Source organism: Eumetopias jubatus, unplaced genomic scaffold, assembly GCF_037043125.1.
Source record: "Eumetopias jubatus isolate StellerSeaLion01/CBP00866 unplaced genomic scaffold, mEumJub1_p1.0 scaffold_7, whole genome shotgun sequence".
Taxonomy (NCBI): domain Eukaryota; kingdom Metazoa; phylum Chordata; class Mammalia; order Carnivora; family Otariidae; genus Eumetopias; species Eumetopias jubatus.
Window position 1 is genome coordinate 109541329 of NW_028274813.1, and position 18997 is coordinate 109560325.

At 57.9% G+C, this 18997-nt stretch overlaps 1 protein-coding gene across 12 annotated transcripts in view; it reads right to left on the reverse strand.

Moving 5' to 3' along the window:
- Positions 1 to 18997, reverse strand: part of TLE3 (TLE family member 3, transcriptional corepressor) — a 48862-nt gene that overhangs the window by 5821 nt on the left and 24044 nt on the right. For 4 of the 12 annotated variants that reach the window (XM_028100108.2, XM_028100106.2, XM_028100102.2 and 1 more), the window contains 10 exons: positions 11947 to 12151; positions 10426 to 10442; positions 6760 to 6879; positions 5902 to 5952; positions 5102 to 5254; positions 4566 to 4707; positions 3815 to 4014; positions 2979 to 3055; positions 642 to 891; positions 61 to 308 (listed from right to left, as the gene is read on the reverse strand). In XM_028100108.2, the coding sequence (XP_027955909.1) occupies positions 61 to 308; positions 642 to 891; positions 2979 to 3055; positions 3815 to 4014; positions 4566 to 4707; positions 5102 to 5254; positions 5902 to 5952; positions 6760 to 6879; positions 10426 to 10442; positions 11947 to 12151 (1463 nt within the window). The remainder of the gene's footprint in view (positions 1 to 60; positions 309 to 641; positions 892 to 2978; positions 3056 to 3814; positions 4015 to 4565; positions 4708 to 5101; positions 5255 to 5901; positions 5953 to 6759; positions 6880 to 10425; positions 10443 to 11946; positions 12152 to 18997) is intronic. The other 8 variants (XM_028100107.2, XM_028100105.2, XM_028100100.2 and 5 more) reach the window with 4 other exon arrangements.

The window sequence follows — 18997 nt, forward strand, 5'->3', positions numbered from 1 at the left end:
GTTACAACCAGCGTGACCTTGCCGAGAACGAGGCTCCCCTGTTCCCTCACACAGCCTCACCTGACCAGGGTCTGGTTGTGCAGGTCCCACACGGCAATGTTACCGTCGCTGCAGCAGGAGAAGCAGACTTTGGCGTCGGGGCTGATGGCCAGGGCGTAGCAGGCAGGAGCCGAGGACGTCAGCTCGGCCTTGATGCGGGGTGTGGGCGAGGCCAGGTCCCAGATGGTGAGCGTGCTGGCCTCGCCGCCCACGATGAGCGTGCGCCCGTCAGGGAGCAGCTTGCAGGAGCGGATGTAATTGTCCCTGTTCTGGAGGGAGAAGGGGCAACATGGAGCTCTGCCCGCCCCTCCTCCCAGGGACCAGAAGAATCACATCCGGCGACACCAAGTGCCCTTGCCACCCTCGCCACCCCTGCTTGCTCACATCCCGCCCTCGCTCCCGGTGGCTGCCAGGCCATCCCCTCCCTCATCCACAACCCTTCAATCTTTCGGGCATCTCTTCACAAACCCCGGGAAGCTCGCTACCTCCACTTAAGGATGGTAAGTAAACCCAGGGCCCAGGGGCCAGCCAGCCTGCTCGGAGGCCCAGCCAGGCTGCCCCTCCGCTGGCTAGAGGAGATGCCTGAGGTCCTGGGGCCTCACCAGGCAGTCCAGCTGGGAGATGGGGCTCTTGCTGCCCGGCTGGCTGATGTCCCAGATCTTCACGCAGCCCTTGCCACCTGTATAGACGTGCCGCGTGGGGTTGCTGATGGTCACGGCGCACACCACCTCCCCGTGGCTCAGCGTGTTGATCTGCCGGGCATGGCGTGGGATGCCGGGGCCTGCCAGGGCGTCGTGGGGGAAGGGCACGGGCTGCATCTGCCCATCAGCACTCACGTGGAAAGAGTACGCTCTGAAAGGGAGAACCAACCCCTCCGTCATCCCCAATCCTTTCAGTCCCCACGAGTCCTCCCAGGCCAGACGGCACCACTCCGACTGGCCCACGTCTGGGCCCCGCACCCCAAATCTTAGGGAACCCAGTCACGCCAACCTCCCTGGCCTGGTTCTACCAGGGTCGGGGACTGCTTAACATCCCAGCCTTGACTTCTGCTCCTGCTCCCATACACCCTTGGCTCCAGATCGTGTCACTAGCCCCACATGTGCCTTGGAATGCCCTTTCCTACCATCTATAAATCCCCGTGGAAAGGGTTCAGCTCGAATGTTACCTCCTCCTTTATAAGCCCCGGGGTAAGAGAGAGGGAAAGAGGTGTGTGTGTGTGTGTGTGTGTATGTGTGTGTGTGTGTGTGTGTGTGTGTGTCCCGCCTGGGGTAAGAGGGAGGGAAAGAGGTGTGTGTGTGTGTGTGTGTGTGTGTGTGTGTGTCCCGCCTGGGGTAAGAGGGAGGGAAAGAGGTGTGTGTGTGTGTGTGTGTGTGTGTGTCCCGCCTGGGGTAAGAGGGAGGGAAAGAGGTGTGTGTGTGTGTGTGCGTGTGTGTGTGTGTGTGTCCCGCCTGGGGTAAGAGGGAGGGAAAGAGGTGTGTGTGTGTGTGTGCGTGTGTGTGTGTGTGTGTCCCGCCTGGGGTAAGAGGGAGGGAAAGAGGTGTGTGTGTGTGTGTGCGTGTGTGTGTGTGTGTGTCCCGCCTGGGGTAAGAGGGAGGGAAAGAGGTGTGTGTGTGTCCCGCCTGGGGTAAGAGGGAGGGAAAGAGGTGTGTGTGTGTGTGTGTGTGTGTGTGTGTGTCCCGCCTGGGGTAAGAGGGAGGGAAAGAGGTGTGTGTGTGTGTGTGCGTGTGTGTGTGTGTGTGTCCCGCCTGGGGTAAGAGGGAGGGAAAGAGGTGTGTGTGTGTCCCGCCTGGGGTAAGAGGGAGGGAAAGAGGTGTGTGTGCGTGTGTGTGTGTGTGTGTCCCGCCTGGGGTAAGAGGGAGGGAAAGAGGTGTGTGTGTGTGTGTGCGTGTGTGTGTGTGTGTGTGTGTCCCGCCTGGGGTAAGAGGGAGGGAAAGAGGTGTGTGTGTGTGTGTGTGTGTGTGTGTGTGTGTGTGTGTCCCGCCTGGGGTAAGAGGGAGGGAAAGAGGTGTGTGTGTGTGTGTGCGTGTGTGTGTGTGTGTGTCCCGCCTGGGGTAAGAGGGAGGGAAAGAGGTGTGTGTGTGTGTGTGCGTGTGTGTGTGTGTGTGTCCCGCCTGGGGTAAGAGGGAGGGAAAGAGGTGTGTGTGTGTGTGTGCGTGTGTGTGTGTGTGTGTGTGTCCCGCCTGGGGTAAGAGGGAGGGAAAGAGGTGTGTGTGTGTGTGTGTGTGTGTGTGTGTGTGTGTGTGTGTGTGTCCCGCCTGGGGTAAGAGGGAGGGAAAGAGGTGTGTGTGTGTGTGTGTGTGTGTGTGTCCCGCCTGGGGTAAGAGGGAGGGAAAGAGGTGTGTGTGTGTGTGTGTGTGTGTGTGTGTGTGTGTGTGTGTGTCCCGCCTGGGGTAAGAGGGAGGGAAAGAGGTGTGTGTGTGTGTGTGTGTGTGTGTGTCCCGCCTGGCGTAAGAGGGAGGGAAAGAGGTGTGTGTGTGTGTGTGTGTGTGTGTGTGTGTGTGTCGCCTGGGGTAAGAGGGAGGGAAAGAGGTGTGTGTGTGTGTGTGTGTGTGTCCCGCCCAGGAGGAATCATGGAGTGCACATCGGAGCCGGGGGTGAGCCAGCACCATCTACCTGCCACCTACCTGCTTTCTAGGCTGGGGGTGCTTCCAGCAGCTCCAACCCAGCGGAGCTCCTGCGGCCAGGGCCGCTCACGTCATTTGGAAATGGAGGCCCCATCAACTGCGGTGTTCCCCATCCCCAGTTCCCCACTCGGCGGGAGCCCCAGGGCCGGTCAGAAGTGTGGCCAGGCAGCCGTCTCCCGCAGCTACAACCTGGTCTGTGAGTACCTCTAGAGGGCGGACATCTTCTCAAGGGGAGGTCGACCAGGGCTGGGCAGAGGGGTTAGGGGGTTGTACGCTTTCCCCAGCTAGCATGCAGTAAGCACAGCCAGAACTTACGGTTTCCCACCAGGAATGGAGGCGAGGCTTGAGGGCAGGCCGGTGGCCCGCATGGGAGGGTGAGGGTCAAACCCAACCTGTAAGGCAAGACCAGGCCAGCCCTTAGTGAGGGAGGCCACCACGCAGCCCCCGCCCCAGCCTCTTCCTTCCCCACTTCCTAGGTCCTGCCCACAGCGCTGCCTCTTCAAAACCCAGAAGACAGAGCAGAGCCAGCTGTCTCAGAGGAAGAACAGGCCCAGCAGGCCGGGTGTCTTGCCCGGGACAGTGGGAGGGACAGCGTGACAGTCCAGACCCACCAACTCTGAGCCAGTATTCTCGAGCCCCACCCCCCCGGCTCCCCCGGCTCCACCAGGCAGAGCTGACCCGGCCCCACTTCATTCTCTCCCCTGGTGTCCAGTGGGCCCGTCATCTCAGAGAGAGGAAGCCACCCAGGAGAGAAACCGTCTCCCGAGAAAGAACCCCTCTCTGCCGACCCAAATCTGAACTCATTCTCGGTATAGCAAGCAGCCTCATTTACCAAACGCAGGCTACGTGGAAGTCACTGGACAGCTTTTGGGATTCCCATCCCCACACAGCCCAGAAAGAGAGAGAGCAGCCCCACTTTCCAGATGGAAAAAGACGGCCTGGGTGGTGGCGGGGGCGGGGGCTGCTGAGTTGTATGAGGTCACATGACTAACAGGTCAAGTGGGGGTAGGGCCCAGGTCGGCTGACCCCAAAGCCTCTGTCCCATTCTTTTTCTAATAAACACTCTGCCCCAGAGGCAGCTGCCTGACAACCCCCACCAACTCCCCACTGCTTGCCCAATTCCCCCAAAAGGAGCCAAAAGGTCTACGTACAGCTCCAAAGCTCACCATTGGCGATCGGCCGTAGGCGGCGGCGGCCGCAGCGGCGGCCGCACTCATCTGTGGTGGGATGTTGTGCAGGCCGGCGTAGGCGCTCGGGCTGGTGAGCGAGCCGTTCATCTCGTGGTGGCTCATCATGGCGAAGGGGGCCGCGTAGGAGCTGGTGATGGAGATGGGCGTGCGCAAGGCCGAGGCTGCAAGGAGGCGGGTGTCAGCCAGGGGAGACCCTCAGGGGGAGTGGGCCCACCCCTCCTTCCAGGACAAAGCTCAGGCCCCACCAGGATGCCTCCCAGCCCAGCAGCAATCTTTCCTGCACTCGAAAGCTGCCTGGGCCAGGCAGCCCTCTTGGACTGAACCCATCTAACTGGGATCCTGGTCTTCGCGGTCCAAGAAGGTTCAAGCTGAGAGATATGCCCACCTCTTTTTACGCAGCAGGACACGGAGGCCCAGAAGGGGGTTGTTGGGAGTCTCAAGGAACTGATGACACACATGGGGACAACCTGTCTGGAGCTCCTTCCACACACCGAGTCCCAACAGCGGCCCCAGTAAGCCCTTGCCATCAGTTCTGACACATCAGGTGTCCACGTCCTCCTCAAACCTGACCATGGAGTGCCCCCGGAGGCAGGCCCTGGGACAGCCCCAACCCCCACATACTTCCTAGTGCTCTGGCCTAGCTGTGCAACCTCTGCCCGGGCCCGGGGCAGACCCCACCCCGCCAGCGCCATCGCCCCAGCGCCATGCCTACCCATTATACCTATTGGGTCCATGCCGGGGGGTTTGCCCGGCAGCGACCGGAGCCCTGGGGTCGTGCTGGTGCCTGGAGTCGGGGCATCGTTCCTCGGAGTAGGTGTGTTGGACTTGAGCCCAGGGGTGGAGGATTTGTCATTCTGAACAGGGAAGACATGAAGATTCCTTTCTTTCGAGAGCTGGGCACTTGGGGCCACAACACCCAGTACCGGCTCCTGTTCTGAATCTCCTGCCCCACGGCCCCTCAATTCTTGCCAACCTTATTTGTCAGGGACAGTGGTGATCGTTCCCATTTTATGGATGCAGTAACCAAGGCTCGGAAACATTAACTGGTAGCACAGGGCCCAGCCAGCCAGTAAGTGGGAAAGCCAGTATTTGAACTGGGGCCAAACCCCAATCCATGTTCTTTGTAAACCACCCCTCTACCCTCCAGTTATGACCACTCCAGCTTGTACCTTTTCCAGAACCTTCTCCCTCCACCCCCCCCTGCCCCAGACCTCCACTTCTGTGGCATCAGTGGCAGACCCCACATACATGACCAAGGTCTTTGGTCTTGGAGGAAGGTGTGCTGCTGGAGGAGGCTACTGAGGCGGGGCTGGTGGGGGCATCCTTTTTCAGGCCGCGGGCCTTGTCCAGCCCATTTTCAGGAGGGGAGTGTGCAGGGCTGACCCGGGGTGTCGCTGGGTCCTAAAAACACAACGGATGCAGAGATGCACTGACAGCAACAACCAGCCTGGAGTCTTCCCTGCGCTGGGAACAGGCCGGGAGCGCACACAGCTGACGGGGAGAGGACCTGGGGCCACAAAGTCAGGGGCGACTAGTTCCCAATGATCTCGTCTCACCCCTTCATCCCACAGATGGGGAGACTGGGGCCTGGCAGGGGTGGGGGATGGTGACCAGCCCAGGATCAGACACAAGTTCAAGACTCAAATCTGGGCAGTGGGGCCTCTTGGCTTCATGCAGCTCCAGGTCCTCCTTCCCTGCTGAGGCGGATCCCAAGGGCTCACGACCCCTACCCTCAAGATGCTGCGAGGTGGCGGGGAGAACAGAGCTGACCCGGAGGACCAGAGGGAGCAGGAGCTGGCCCTTGCCTGGGATCTCTGGGGTACGCCTGCGTTCTCTCCCATGGGCTCCCGCCCTAGCAACCCCAACCACCATGCAGCCAAGCCCTGTTCTCCTCCTCCTGACCAGCCGAATGCCTCGCTGCCCTGCTCTGGCTGCCAGCCACGTTGGATGGAGCAGTAGCTGGGACACAACAGCTCCCAGCCAAGGGAGGAGCCGCCTCAAACCCCCCCAAACCGAGCACGCTGCAACCTGGGCCTGTCCTTGCTCACCTCATTGGAAACATCCACCACCAGATCGTCACTCTTGTCCCCGTCACTGTCCTGCAACCGAGAGAGAAGCCAGTCAGGGGGCCACCCCCACCACACCCCCAGACCAAGCCTGAAGCAGCCCCTGCTTCCACCAGCTGGAATCTGAACCCAGGGCCAAACCCCACAGTCCACGCGCTCTCCCCTCTGGCCCACCGACGTTGGCTGTCCACTCGCCCAGCCCCCTAGCCCTGTTCCGGGTCACTGCGCTCCATGCCCACCGGCAGCCTCACCCACACCTGCCCCATCACACTTGGCTCCTTCCAGCGGCTTCATAGCCACCATCACAGTCGAGGAAGAGTGCTAGCCTCACGTCATCTCTTCCGCCACTCTGTGTGGGAGGGGTGATCGCCTCGTCTCCCAGAAATGCAGCTGAGGCACTTGGGTGACACGTACAGAACTGCAAGCAGCAAAGCATGGCCCCCTTCCCTGGCTCTCAGCTCTCATCCGAACAGCCTGGCCCACAGCAATACCGTGACCACACGGTAGGCTCAAAGTGTGGGGGCGTGGGGGTCGGCCCCCTGGAGCAGATCGGGGATTCTGGGAGGGCTGTGATGGCAGCATGGGGCCCCCTGGCCTGTGGGCGGGGGGCACCCACAGTTCTCAGCCACTCCCCGTCCTGGCTGGGGCCCATGTGCTCACAGCGTGTGTGTATGAACCTGCGCTGCCCCTGCCGCCCCGGCCAGGAACCCCGGCCAGGAACCCCGGCCAGGAACCCCAGCCCGCCCCCGCCCGTGCCTCTGACTCACCCACGAGTCAGGCCTGTGGGTTCTCCCACACCCCAGACCCCACCACCGACCCCGTGCTGCCCAGCACACGTACATATCGGCTCAGACTATCTTTCTCCTCTGCCTTCCGCTTCTTGGCTTCCATGCTATAGTCTGCAGAGCCCCGGTGCTTCTCACTGGCCCGGAGGCTTTCAGAGGGCGACACGGAGTTATTCTGGAAACCAGAAGGGAGATCCAGTGTGAACATTCCCTGCACACCGAGACGTAAGCTAAACGCAGGGGTCTCAAGAAGTCAGTAGAGGTGTTGTGTGTGTCCTGCAACCCTCCACTCCATCAGAGCCTTACCAGGGAAGCCTTCGCAGCAATCCAGACTCCCTGCGGGGGAGCCCTGGGAGCACAATTCTCTTTTGTAGCCACGACGCTGCTATTAAGTAAATAGGCTTGTGCTGAGCTCTCTGCTTTCTGGCCTGTGGGACCTTATGTTCTAGGAGGGCCACCCCTCCTTCATCACCCACCTTGGGCCAGCCATGTACATTTGCTCAAAGAAGGGATACGCAAAATTTGCACTGAGTCTTGAAAGATGGGTCTCAGAGGACACAAGGGGCCACGTCCAATACTTCATCTGCTGACCCCGACTGGAATGGAGAGACTGACAGGGAGGAAGGACGTCGCGTTGCCAATAGGCCTTCTACGTGGAGGTGGGCAACTTGGCATTTTGTGTGAACGTCCTACTACTCCATCGCCAGGTCTCAAGCACTTCAGAGAAACAGCAGTGTTAGAAAGAAACAAGAACTGCAACTTCATGAAGCCTTTCCCTCGGCAAGGTGGGAAAAGGCACAAGGGCAGGTGAAATTGTTCTCTTTGTAACGATGGGAATGCAGGGGCCCCGAGAGGTTGGGAGACGTGCCCAAGGCACCCCACTGGAGGCAACGTGAAGGAAACCCGAGCTGCTCAGGCCTGGAAGGGCCTAATGAATTCTCCCTTCAAACTCCAAAGCAAGCAAGCCCAGCAACAGTTTGAAATGCAAGGCCTGGGAAGAGCGGGGCCGGGCCAGTAGACCAAGCTGGAACAGCATGGGCAGGCGGAGAGCATCCCACAGAGGAAGGGGTCCGGCTGACGCGGGGCGCTAGCAGTGGCCAGGAACGGCCCCCGCGGTGTGGCTGGCAGCACCGGGCTAGGGAGCAGGGAGGGAGGAGCTACCTACAGTGGCACCTGCCAGCAAACCTGTGCCCTCCAGGCTAGGGCCGGGAGAGTACCAGAACCGGCGCGCCCCTCTAAGGGGCTGCTGAGGTCTACTCCTTTCTAAGGGACCAAACTACACCTTCCTTCATCACTCACCACTCACCCCCCGCCTTTCCTGAGCACCCACCCTAGATCAGGCCCGGGGCTGGGTGCCAGGGATAGGGGAAGGAGCCAGACACAGCCCCTGCTCTCCCAGGGCGCAGTCGGACTGCAGGGCAGGGGAAGTCCAGTCCAGCCACATCCCCAGGCAGTGTGGACGTGCAGGACGCAGCCACGCGGGGACACGGAGGGCCGTGGGCAGAGAAGGACATCGAAAGGCGGGGAGGTGGGAGGGAGGAATGAGCCTCCACTTCACGTCTCCCCCACTTTCTTGGAGACCAGTCCCTGGCATTTGGGGGGGCGGGAGGGGAGGACAGTGTGGAAACCACAGAACTTCATTTCCTTTCCTAAGCTGGTTTCTGGGCAGCCCTTCCCTGCCAAGTTTCTGCCTGAAGCAAATTAAAATGGCAGAGTTATCAAGCCTTGAAGAAAAAATGGAGGTTCTAATGGAAGTGCAGCTCAGCCTTGCCCACAGCCGTGCGGGAGTGGCGGCAAGGCGCACACAGCCGCAATTCAATTAGCCGCTGCGAGCGCCCACAGAAAAATCAGTGGCATTTCATTTCCTCCGATGGCGGCCACCCCGCGCTAAGCAGTGAGGCTCCCAGGCCCTCTCCTCCCGGGTGGGCGGGTGGGGAGCGGGGCAGGGGGGAGGGGGTGCGCGGCTGCTCAGGTTTCTCCTTGCGACCCGGTACGTGGCTCGGAGAACAGCGAGCTCTTTCTTCTCCTGCAGTCAGGCTGAAAACCCTCGCTGCTACTGGAGAGAGTCATGTCAGGCATTTAGCGGCATCGATCCAGCCCGCCTCTGGCTGGCAGGCAGCCAAAAAACTAAGTATTTTTTATTGCTTCGGCGAGGCAAGGAAATATGAATGAAGCTACCTCTAATTGGACTCCAGACTAACCCCTCTGGGACAGCTTCCAGCCCGTGCAGCCGTCCCCCTCCCGCTCGTCCACGGCCCTGTCCTTCCTGCGGGGGCCTCATCTGCTGACAACCTGGTTTGCAAAGGGCTGCTCGTTGCAGGTTGCACGGCCTCGGCCGCCACGGCCACAGGCGGACAAGCCCTGCTGCCTTGCCCACACCGGCCCAGGACGGATGGCGGCTTGACCCCTTCCCACCGGACTCCCCAGAGTCTGCCGTGCACGGGTGTGGACCAGCACTGTGGAGTGAGGAGCTCAGCTCTTGGGGCATTCTCCGGGGGATTCTTTTAGCAGAAAGCTTTCACAGACTGGGGCACAAAGCCAAATGCGAACAGCAATGGGGAGGGGGACGATGTGAAGACAGAGGGCGTCGGGCGTCAAACCCTCGTGTCACTCGGCAACGGGTCCTTGTTAACCGGGTCACCTCCCGGATGCTGGGTGCTCTTGTGAGGGGGCTTCCTGACTAAGCGGGGAGGCTTGGCTGGGCAGGAATATGCCCGTGGCACAGATACAGAAACTGAGGCTTAAAGAGGCCAAGAGAGCCACCTGGCGTCCCATGAAGCCAGGACCAGACCCAGGCCTGGAGGGGTCCAGTCCACCCCCCACTCCTATCTAGGCATACCACCTCTCCAAAAACGCCACCTTCTGAGGATCAACGCTCAAGCAATCAAAATGGATTTTCAGCTTCAGTCTTTCCTTTCTGATATACCAAGCCATTGCTGGACCCAAACGTGCACCTGGATTTCTGAGCACGTCGGCAAGTCAAGAGGGGACGAGAGCACTATTGCTAATTGGGATCAGCCTGGTGGAGGGCTGGGAGGGAAGGGGGTCGGGATGGAGCTGCCCGAGGAAGCCTGCTGTCTAGATGGTTAGTTAACTGCCTGACCTTCCAAGTCCTACTTAACACGAGGTAATAACCAAAGCCATCCTCACAGATGAGATGGCCCCAGATACAAGGACAGCGATGAGGAATAAAATAGCTTTGGTAATCACTGGAGGATTGTTTTTATCCAGACTCCACTGCACTTATTCAGAAGGCTTATTCACTTGAAACAGAACCTCTGAGCTTCAGTGTGATCAGAAAGATTTACAACAAATCTCAGAGCTGGCAGACATGCAGAATGCCTGGCCTTAATGCTTGCTCGCTAGCACTTTCTTAAACCGAGCTTAAGCCCAGAACACGGAGAAACCTTGGGCGTTCGGAGGAAGGGAGGAGCGTACAGGATCAGACACGGGGCAGCCAACTTGGGAGGAGGGAAGTGAACCCGCCCAGGACACAGGACCCCCAGGCTGCTCGTGGAGGCTCGGCGACTCCAGACTGGCCAGCTGACCTCTCTGGTTAATCACCACTCATAAAAAAGAGAGTTAGAGCTCACTTAAAGCTACTCATTTGCCAAATGATGGACAGAAAGCCTGGAGAGATTCCCCTCCACCCCAGGATCCCACCTGCTCCCCCCCCAGCACCCCAAACACACTCCACATGCTCCAGAGTGCTGACACTTACCGCGCTGGATTCTCTTTCTTTGGGGACGGAAGGCCCGGAGAGGAGGAGGGTCAGGCCCCCCAAGAGAAAAAGACAAAAAAAAAAAAAAAAAAGGAAAAAGGTCAGTCTCACACAGCTGGCTTTTATGCTTTGCTAGTGGACGGGTTTTAACACGGGCAGCAGGCCTAGCTCTCTGAGTCACTGGGGGTCAGCCAAGGCAGGGCCATTAGGTGACATTTCTCACTCCTGCAAATTAACCGCCCCAGTCCCCCACACTCCCCCTGGCCACCAGACCCGCATGTGGTGGGGGGGCGGCTGTGGCCCTGCTCTGCCGGGCACCCAGATCCCTGGTCAACACTTTTTAAAGCCACCAGCTTGCAAAGGATCTGGGTATTGAGCATGTTGTTTTTAAAAGGAACTGAGGGAGTGGGTTTTGTTGTTTTTTTAACTAACACCATTCTGTGCGTCTTTGCGGAGAAGCCCGGTCATTCTGCACAGCAGCTGAGCACTAGCTCCCTGATTCTCCTCTCGGCTGTGAGGATACCTCTCCTCTGCCAAGTGCACCAGCCCTCTGCAGGGACAAGCAACTCAGTCTCTGCTTCCCACACTCCACTACCGCCCCAGCGCCCTGGCCTGGGCCGGATACCCTGGTCAACAGCCAAAGGCCAGACAAATCATGGTGTACACCTTCAACTTCCACAATTTTGTACGTCAATTCTATCTCAATAAAATGGGGAAAACAATGTCTAAGGGCAGACACCACACGAGGTGGCAACTTTTGGAAAGGGCCTGCCCGGGAGCCATGAATTTTCCTTCCCCGACAAACCACGCCCTCTTGGGCCCTAGTGAGTGCAGCTTCCAGGGTCCTCACGGTAAGGGCCCGGTGGAGGCGGGGGGGGGTTCTCATTCCAAGTATTCCTGATCATTTCTGTGCAGTAGTGTGATCGCTACCTCTGCTTAAAGAAGACAGTCGACTCGCAAGTCTTTACTTGAGCGTCAACTGTGTACCTTTTCCAAGGCACCTGCACTGGTGAGACACATCTGCTAAGTTTAAAGCCAGGAACATGGCCCCTGTTCTTGAAGGACTAATGATCTTGGTGAGGACAAGACATTCTTGAGGGGCAGGCTACAAGAGGACAGCAACCTAGGGCTCATTCTTGGGACCCCGGCTCTTCAACTCTCCTGGGAATTGGAAAAAGGTCCCCAGCACGGACTGGAAGGCATCTTGAAGGAATGGGCCTGGGCTGGCCCCCTTTAAGGATGGGCAGCACGTAGCTGGGAGGATGGGAGGACGCACGAGGTCTTCTGGGCCAGAGAACACCCGGTACATAGCAGGGACTGAGGGGTAGTCATGAAACGGGGGGAGTGGGGCTCCGATTTCCATGTACCAGGAATTCGACAGATAGCACCACATCTTTTGCTAACTCCTGGCCCCAGGGTGACAACATTTGCTGTGTCTCCTTACGGTAGGACCTACAGGACACGCCCCCAGGCCTCCACCCCCAGCCCAGCCCTGCCCTCTGCCCCAGCTCTGGGCCGCACCTCTGTGGTCCAGCTCATGGTGGTTCTTCTCGTCCTTCACCGTCAGGTGGGCCTGGCTGCCCAGGGCGCCAAGTGCCAAGAGCCCGGCGCTGCTCCCCGTCACCGGGGGGATCCCTGGGGGCTGCAGGCCTGACGGGTGGGGTGGCAACTGGACCGGGGGGCCGTGCGTGGCGTGGGAGAGGTGCTGGGCCTGGAGCTGCTGTTGCTGCAATGAAGTGGGTGGTGAGCACAGCTGAGCGGGGATGGCGGGGGAGGCCGCTGGGGGATGCCCCCAAACCCTGTACCCCCAGCTCAGTCCACATGCTGTCTGGCTGAAGCAAGTCTGTTAACCGACGGCAATTTAGGCACAAGCCTTTTGTCTTCAAACTCTCCACCCTTTCCCCCACCCCGGTTTCAGGACAGAATTCTTCAGTGTACACTTCCAAGCCCGAGATAAATAAAGCATGCATTTAAGAACCAAAGAATCATCAGGGCTCCCTCTCTGTTAAGGGGGATCCATTTTTAAGCGAGCAGTCACACTTGCTCATGCTTGCATGCCTTCCAACATTCGCAGCCAGGGGCTCCCACCCTGCGCCCGTATCCTGGGAAGCCTCCCGAATTCTCAGGAACTCCAGGCTGGCTGGCTGAGCCAGGGCCAGGCCACAGAAGAAAATCCCTGAGATCAAGGGGAGCTTGGGGGCCAGTGAAACGAGAGCTGACGTCGGTGGACATCAGAGCGGAGATCAGAGTGACAAGAGTGGAGGTTTGGCACTTGACGGACCGGGATTCAAATCCCGACTCTGGTACTTCCTAGCTGTGTGACCTCAGGCAGGTCACTCATTAAGTGACCTCACAACAATCGCTCACATTTACCAGAGGGCTTACAACGTGCCCTCCCCCCACCCCGTTGTTCTAAAATCTACACCCACATTAAGGTAACAGTATGAACAATCCCCAGTCGAGGTTTCTGCTCCAAACTTCCGTGGCTCCCTGAGGCCCCAGGGACCCCCACCCAGACTAGCCCCAGGGTATTCTCTCCCCCTCCACATCCCACACCCCAGGGGCTGGTGCGGGCAGCCTGGTCCTCTGCCCAGCAGCTGCTACAAAATGCCCTTTATCTCATCATTCCTAACTTTGCACCAAGAACCACAGGAATTGTGGGGCGGGCTACACCGCGGCCAAACACCCCTGAGGAATGGCTGGGGCCTTGGATATGCTGATTGCCACACATGCCAATATTTTCTCCACGAGCACAGGAGAAGGGGACCAAAATTCACTGAATGCCTGAGTGAATGCGCAGCACTTTCCAAATATTCTGACACTTCCGGCCTGGGAGGGGGAAAGGAGGGCTTGTGCCCACTTTACAGATGGCAAACTGACACTTAGGGGGCTGGAATGGGCAGCCAGTTACTAGCAGGTCCAACCACTAGCGGGTGAGACCTGGACTCAAATCTGTCAACCACCAATCTTATCCAAAGAGTCTTCCTAAGGAGACTTCCCCCCGCCCCCCGCAAAAGCAAGAAGAGCTGCGGGGGTGACAAAGAGTAAAAATCTGACAAGCTTGCCTGTCGATATAGACTTGGCTTTCGGGCCACACTGGCAGACAACAGAACACAGGGGGAAGTTCTGGTTGGAGGTGAGGCTCTAAGAGGCAGGAAGTGTTTGCCATCAGGGGGTGAGGGCCTTGCTCTCCCCCAACGACCTGCAAATGGCAAACCTGGCTCATATGGAAGTTACGGGTAACCACAGACACCACCACACTCCTGGTCCCCAAGGGCTTTTTTCTCAGCTCTGGGTCAAAGGCTGGGACCAGTGTCCATCACTCAGAGCTGGGACATCCACTGTTGGATGATTTATGGAAGCTGCTAGTGCAGCCTGACTCCAGATCTGCCCGGAGGTACCAGAGCAGAAACAAAGCCAGGGCAGGGGACCCCATGCAGAGACCCACCCCAGCCCGCCCCAGAGACTCAGGCGCTTCTTGGGACACAGAAGCTTACATCTGACCTCCCCTATCCTTTCTTTTCAAAGGAATTATAATTCTTAGGTCTTATTACAAGAAAAAAAATATATGTGGTCAGAAGATATGAAAAATAAGTATGGATTAAAAAGTTGTTCTTTAAAAATTACCCTTCAATCCCACTCCCTAGAAGATTCCACTATTCCTCTCTCTAGAATTTTCCTTTATAAAAAGCTACACACTGTAACTGTATTCCTAAATCAACAGTCTCTTGCCAACCTCACTACTACTACAACGACACAACTGGATTTTAACTGAAGACTGTTCTGTACCAATCATCACATCCTTTCCAACGCCTGCCCATCATTCCTCGGGGTGGGCCAACCATCCAACTGTATCTACACTCCCGGTCTTAAAATGGGTCTCCATCAGCAGCCCCGTGGTTTTAGACCAGTTGCTGGCAGGCCCTTTTCATTTTGCCAGTGTTAACTATTTAGTAAAATCCCAGAGAGCAATGAGTGAGGTATTTAATCCACTTTTTTACAGGGCACAGCCAGGTGAGATTCCTGGAAGGAGCGGCGAGAAGGGGAGAAGGGCTTCTGGGAAGCAGCTGCCTGGGTCCAAGGCTGGCTCCCTCCATGAACAATTCTGTCGCTAAAGAAAGAGCTTTCCTACAGATTTTTGCCTAGGCAGAGATGCAGTTGAATAACTCCAAACACCCCGATTCTCACCTTACCAGGTAAGCCCTGCCCTCTTTACCCAACCTTCTCGGCTCCCTGCCCAAGTGAAATGCTTCCTCCTCCGGAAGCCCTCCCCATCAGCCTGGTCAGCACGGAGGTCTCCCTTCTGACACTGGGGACAGACAGGCTAAGATGGACGTCTAGCTCTACCCTTTATCAGCCATGAGACCTTAGAGCAGTCAGTGGACCTCTCTGGGCTTCCGTTTTCTCCCTGGGTAAGGCCCACACCCGTGATACTACATGTCAAGGCATAGCAGGTGCTCAGTTCACGGTAGCAAAAATCACGAATGGATCACGAATACGACGATTTCGTTCATCTTTATGAGATGCTTGCCAACTTGTGAGTTCCAGGAAGACGGGGAGCTTGTGTTATCCAACCCAGCACCTCTAATGGTGCCTGGCTTGTCTGCTCAGTGTGCATTTGCTGGGTAAATCAGGGATAATGTTGCAAAAGGTAGACATGGAGAGGTCGGGAAGTAAGTCAGCACAGGGGCTCTGTCCAAAAGGGACCACCCACCTCCCAGATCCGCGCCTCCTCTCCTCTCCAAGGCCCACTGAGATACTGCTACAACAGTTCATGGGGACAAGGAGCATCCGTGGAGTGTGTCCTGCTTCCTGGACACGTGAACCCATGAACCAGCATCAGGAACTTGGAACAAAGGCTATGGTGGCCGTTTGGAGAACAGCGGCTTTTCAAAGCTGCTGAGCTTCCAAGCCTGGGAGGGTGATTTTCTGCCAGAGCATGTCCAACCTCAGTGTCTTCTTTGCAACAAAGGAAATGAAATTTCCATATACTTCTCATCTTCCAGTACAAAAGCACCCGTGAGGTGGTCTGAGAGGTCCTCTGCATGGTTCGAAGGCACAGTCAGGAGTGGCCCGGTGGGCTCCAGGAAGCAAGGACGTAAGTGCAGGGCGAGGGCAGTTGCTGGCGCTTACTGGGCGTGGGGTCTGCTCATCACAGACTTGCTTCCCCCCAGCGGGGCAGGGGGAGCTGGAGGGCAACGATGCACCTGCCTTGCTGTCCTCCGCAAGCAGGCAGGGTGCAAGCCGGCTGGCCTCGGGCTGCACTTCTAGCCCCTGTGGCCCGTCCCTGACTGCAGAGGACGATGGACTGAAATACGGCGCCACGTGAGTGGGGGGTGACAAGTGGGGAGACATGGAATCAAGGCCACCGTCCAAGAAGGGACGGAGCTCACCACTTTGCTGCAGCCCGTCTCCAGTTTCTACTCCTTCCAATACTGGGATGTACAAGGGAGTCAGCAACCCACCCCCTCCACCGCCAACCCCCAAAGGGGCTAAGTGCCTAGAACCGAGCCCACTCAGGAGTACTCATTCCTCCTATAATATTTCATGCCAGAACACAAGCATGTCAAAGCAAGTGGCCCAGGGGCCCCTAAGTGTGTGCCTGTCCTCCACGCGTTGTGTCAAGTGCCCGTGGCCTGGGCTCAGAGGGTAGGGCCACTTACAGGAGAGGCTGCTGGGGAAGATCTCCCTCACAGAGTACCTGGATTATACACACCACGCTGTAAGGCCTTTGCTGGCTGACTTAATGCTTCACTTCTCAGGTGCATGACTTCGGTTAAACTTAGTGACGTTGTCTAAACATTTCCAGAGCCCAAACCCACTGAGGACACCCACCACAGGAAGCCCAGAGTTCTGACTGCATAAAATGGATACTTCCTGCCCTCCCGCGAGGGGGACAACAGCCCTGGACCCTTCCTGGGCCTGCCTCCTCACATGGCTGGTAGGCCCCGCAGCCTGGCGCACGCTCTGTCATAGCTTTTAAGAGTCCCCAACAACCCCTGCCATCCTATTTCGGAGGTGAGGACAGGCTCGGGGAGGCAAGCAGAGCCGGCACACCCACGCCCCACCACGCTGCCGGGCTGAAACTCATGTATTCTGAAGCACGCCCTCTTCACCTTCTTCCTCGTGGAAAACTCAGTCGAGTGAATCCTGTGCATCTACATCCTGGAGTGAATGCAAAACCCTCAGGTACGGCTTCAAAATACCGTGTCGTCTGTGAAAAGCTACAATCTCCCTCTTCCTCCTCCTCACCGCCCCCCCCCCACCAAAAATCAAGTCAACACTTTATAACATGTCTTCCACTAAGAATGCACACCAAACTGTCAGCGGACAAATGGGGTAAGAGCCCGTCCATCCATCAGGTTCAATGACCTTGGGCCAGCACAGAGCAATGGAAAAGGATTCTGGAAATGGTTGCTAGGTCAGCTCACAGGGTCTATAATCTGCCTAGGGATGCCTTCCGCTGGATGCTGCTCCAGGGACAAACCTGGCCCTCAGGCACAGGGATCTTGACTCTCTGAGGATCCCTCTCCTAGTAATGTGGCTCCAAGAAATAGGGCCTAGCACAGTACGGGGTCTATAATAACTGGGCCCTGCCAGGCCCTGGCTGGCACAGAGAGATCTTTGGGCCCGTGTTCCCTCGGGGGAATACTTGAGTGCCCCAGAAAGGGGTTGTGCTGGTCCAGCAAGCCTGGGCTCCCCCCATCTGCCCCTTCACACCAACATGATGGTGGTTCCGAGTCTTCCTTTCCAGGAGACCCTAGAAATACTCTACTCCATGTAGGAAATACACCATGACAAATGCCCACAGCAGATACACTGAACTGTCGAGTCAAGACACGACCTCAGAGTCCTTCAACCCTATGCCCCAGACAGCCATGAACACCAGACTGAAGCAGGCACACCATACGAAACTTACCTAGCCCTCCTTCCATCTTTTCACAACTGGAGACACTGAAGCTCGGAGGCATGGAGGGCCTTGACCAAAGCCCTCCTAATTCCCGGACCAGGAGGCTGGGCTACTTCTCCCTCCAGACGGGCAAATCCAACACACCATGGGGGGCGGGGGGGCAGCCTTCCCTTCACCACCCTTTACCGGCGGGGGCCAGGACCACCCCCCTCCGCCTCCACCCCAGCTTCCCCAGTCAGCTCAGGCGGCCAGCCTGCTCAGCCCACTCCTCCCCAGCGGAGCGCAGTCAGGCCTGGCTCCCCAGCGCGAGCAGGCCTCAGCTGTCCGCAATTCCTGCCTGGTGAGGCTCTGTCAGGTGCAGCGATGAGACGGCCGCCTGCTTAATGACAGGGCGCCGGCTGCATTCACTCGGAGCCCGAGAAGCAATTACCTTGGAAATGGGGGTCACAGGCCCCACTCGCTGGCTTTAATTGAATTCCAATATCTGCCTTGAGCTGCCATGACCTCACCTGTAGCTTCCTAAATACTACTTAAAGGAAGGGGAGCTAAGCCAAGCGGCACTTCCTCCCCAATCTCACCCTTTTTCTTAGAATTTAGAAAAAAGTTATTTTCCTAAGAGGATTTTGAATTCCAAAGAGGGTGGCAGGAGCGGGAGAGGGGGGCCCACTGGGGCCACTGCGCGGGTGGGAGGGCCTGGCCTGGAGAGGGAACGGGACGGGGAGCTGGAGGAGGAGAAATTTCAGAGGGCAGAGCCCACGGCACACTTCCCGCCCCCGGGGTCCCTTTCTGCCGCGATCGGAGATGTGAACTGGTCACCCAGGCGGGCTGCCCAGGGAAGAGCTGGGGGACTTAGGACCCCAGGCCTCTGGCTGACTGTGCCCATCCTTGAATCACTGCCCCCTCTGTGAAATGAGAGCACTGGCAAGATCAGTGGTTCTCTACCAGCGGCCATCCCACCAACCCCTAGGGACATCTGGCAATGTCTGGTGACATTTTTGGGTACCACCGGCATCCAGTGGGTAGAAGAAAGGGTTGCTGCTGGACATCCTACAATGCACAGGACTGGCCCCACAACCGAGTATCTGGCCCCAAACTTCAGAGTGTCGAGGCCGAAGAACCCCGGGGTTGGCTGATCTCAGGGACGACAATAAGCTTTACGGTACTATGGCTTCCCTGTTGGGGTGCTGCCTCCCAGCTCAACGGCTAAAAACACTGACCGCTTACTCATAGTCCCCTTTCCAGACTCTGCTCTGCTCCTCCCACACAGTAGGTGGGGTCTGCTCCTCCCCAGCATCCCCAGGCTTCAGACCAGGCGAAGGCTTCCATGCCCTCCCGCCGCAGCATTCGGCAGCTGCCACAGGGCCGACACCAGGACAGAACCGGGTCACTGTCACGGGTCCCGACAGCGGGACGACGGAGCAGTGGGCCAGCATCCCTCTGCCTCTCTGCCCCTAGCCTACCCCAGCACATCTGGCCCGGGGAGATGGTCCACTCCCTCCCCTCCTTTAACAGATGCAGAAACTGAGGCCCGGGAAGAGGCAGGACCTGCCAAGGTCACACAGGAAAGAACTATAACCAGAATGCACATCTCAGGGTTTCTGACCCAGACCGCAAACGCAAGAGTTATCATTTATCCCACCAAGCAGAACATTCTGGGGCCTT